This window comes from Diachasma alloeum, unplaced genomic scaffold, assembly GCF_001412515.2.
Source record: "Diachasma alloeum isolate Michigan unplaced genomic scaffold, Dall2.0 Dall_scaffold_01395, whole genome shotgun sequence".
NCBI classification, from domain to species: Eukaryota; Metazoa; Arthropoda; class Insecta; order Hymenoptera; family Braconidae; genus Diachasma; species Diachasma alloeum.
Window position 1 is genome coordinate 28130 of NW_021681496.1, and position 2610 is coordinate 30739.

The 2610-nt window shown below is 45.8% G+C and overlaps 1 protein-coding gene across 1 annotated transcript; it reads right to left on the reverse strand.

Moving 5' to 3' along the window:
* Positions 1-215: 215 nt before the first annotated feature.
* Positions 216-1007, reverse strand: LOC107046452 (ribonuclease H1-like). Its single transcript, XM_015269067.1, has 2 exons — positions 807-1007; positions 216-674 (listed from the first exon to the last, which is right to left on the reverse strand). The coding sequence occupies exons 1-2, from the start codon at positions 1005-1007 to the stop codon at positions 216-218; spliced, it is 660 nt and encodes a 219-aa protein (XP_015124553.1).
* Between the last annotated feature and the right edge of the window lie 1603 nt (positions 1008-2610).

The following is a 2610-nucleotide window of genomic DNA, read 5'->3' on the forward strand; positions in this document are numbered from 1 at the left end:
TTCCTTCGGTATATATGGTCTATCGCAGTACGGCTCATAGGAAGAGATGCGGATATTTCATCTTGATATTATCTTTCTGTGGACAGCAAGTAGAATTCAGTAAATTTATATGCTTGATTTTCTTAGATGAGGTTGAATGGATAGCCGTTCAATATGTCTGAGGTTGAATGGATAACCGTTCAATATGTCTGAGAGCTTGGCGTTTTATTTGCTGGTTATTGGTCGACCTCTGATCCCAGCTTCGCTAGCTCGTCTGCTCGTTCATTACCATATATTCCTTTGTGTCCTGGTATGTAAATCAGTTGGACATTCAGCTGCTGTATCAGCTGATCTAGTTTTTGTAGCATTTCCTGATTTACTACGGGTTTCCCTTTGGAAGTGAGCCATCCATTAGTCTTCCATTTGGGGAGATGTTGGGTCATGCAGTTGGTCAAGTACTTGGAATCCATGAGGATGGCGATTCTTCTGGTGTCATGCCGTAGGCAGATCTTGCAGGCTTCGACGGCGGCGGCGGTTTCGGCGATGATGTTCGTAGCTCGCGTTCCGTCGAGGGTTTGGTAGGTGTTTAAGGGATGTCTCTCTCCGAACCAGATTCCAATTCCGGCCTTAGCCCTGGCGTCGCCATTGAATGAGCAGGATCCGTCTACGTATACGGGAGTTCTTCCTTCCATCCCCTGTAAAAGGTGCTTTTGTAAGGGATAGTTTATCTGATTATTGGCAGCACCGGCGGTAATCTAATCTTCGCAAGGTTTTAGTTTGTAAGGGTGTTTCATGAAGCGATGCCCGTCTTCGCTTTCGAGGTAAACGTTGCCCTTCTCAGTGATATCCACTATTTCGTAGGGGCCGGTGTATTCCTGAACTAGCTTGCCCAATTTCGATTCCTTTTGTACGTAAGCGAACTGTCCGATTTTCAATTCTAGCGGTCTTGTGTTCCTATCGTACAATTGCTTGGAGTAAAGTTTTGCTTGTTGAAGGTGTTGGTAGGCTAGCTCCTGGATTTTCTCCATTTTAATGATCAGGTCCACTACGTAGTCGTTGTAAGTTTCGCTGCTTCGGTCCTCGTCTTGGATATTTGATGGAAGCCGAACCTTCTTTCCGTATAACAATTCTAATGGAGTGAACTATGTGGCACTATGCACGGTGGTATTGTAGGACAGTATTGCGAATGGTAGTAGCTCGTCCCATTGGTTGGTTTCCGTGGCAAATGCTTTCAGGTATTCCACCAAGGTGTGATGACTCCTTTCTAGGGCACCGTTGGATTGAGGCCGGTATCCTAATGTTGTCACATGATGGAATCGTAGCAGCTTACTCAGGTGATAGAATAGTTTGCTGAGGAAACTGGTTCCTTTATCTGAAAGTATTACTCTGGGACAGCCGTACAGGGCAATATACTGGGTCACCAGGGCGTGAGTAATGGTTTGTGCCTTGATGTCTGTCAGTGGGATGGCAGTGCAGTGTTTCGCGAAATTGTCCTGGATGGTGAGGATATGTACGTGTCCTCTTGAGGTTGGGGGAAGAGGTCCTACGGTATCGATGGATATTCGTTCGAAGCATTCATTTGGTGTTTCTGTTATTAAAATCGGTTGTTTGAATTTTATTCGTCTGATCTTCTGCAGTTGACAAATGCGACATTTCTTGACCATTCGTTCAATTTCCTGTTTCATTTCCGGCCAGTAGAATCTTTCTCTGACCTTGTGGAAAGTGGTAACTATTCCCTTGTGTCCCCCAGGCAGTGTCTCGTGGCATTCCCTGATGATTTCGGGTCTCAGTGGCTCGGGGGGCATTTGAACGTTTCCGTGGTACAGGGTGATGATTACAGGATGAGACTGGAACTCTTGCTCCAGGTAGTATCTGATTCGGATGTCCTCATCAATTGCATCTCCCTTCATTACCATTTTTAGGTCCGTAACCTCATATTTTTCGATTGCTGCTTTTAGGTTTCTCAGGCAGAGTTTCAAGGTTCTGTTCTGCGTCCTATCGAAATGGTATCGTTTTACTATAAGGGTGAAGGTTCTGAATTTTCCAGATTTGGTAACGATGACTTGTCCCAGTTGAGGATTCCATTTCTTGATGTAATCTAGGTCGATCAAATTTAAATCACATAGAAGCTTCGTGTTCTGCTTAGTGAATTCCATGTCGGCCGCCAGGAAATGTGCAATATTTTCCCGAAGGAAGGTTAATCCGTCTCTGGTTTCCTGGATGTTTTTAGCTGGTTGATAATCATCTGGTGGGATGGTCAACTTGTCATCCGGTGGCTCTTCGCTTTCCTCCTCCTGGAGGTTAGGTTCCGGCTGGTCTTCACCAGCTGGATTCGGCTTAAGCTCTCTCCTTTCCTCTTGCGGGTGATCTACAGAGAGTGGTTGATTGAAATAACCTGATTCCGCCCCCGATAAGGTGTCGTTGGTAAGAGTGGAGGAGGGAAGGTCCGTAAATTCTTCGTTTCCTACAGTGCTGGGCGTGACGTCTTCCTCTCCTGAGGAGAGTTATTTGGGAGTTATGACGTCCTGTGTTTCGGTTGTTTTCGGTGGTGAGGATCCGGCTGGTGGATTTTTGATAGCTCTTGGAGTCGGGAGTAAGGATTCTCGAATAATCCTTGGTTCGGAGATTATC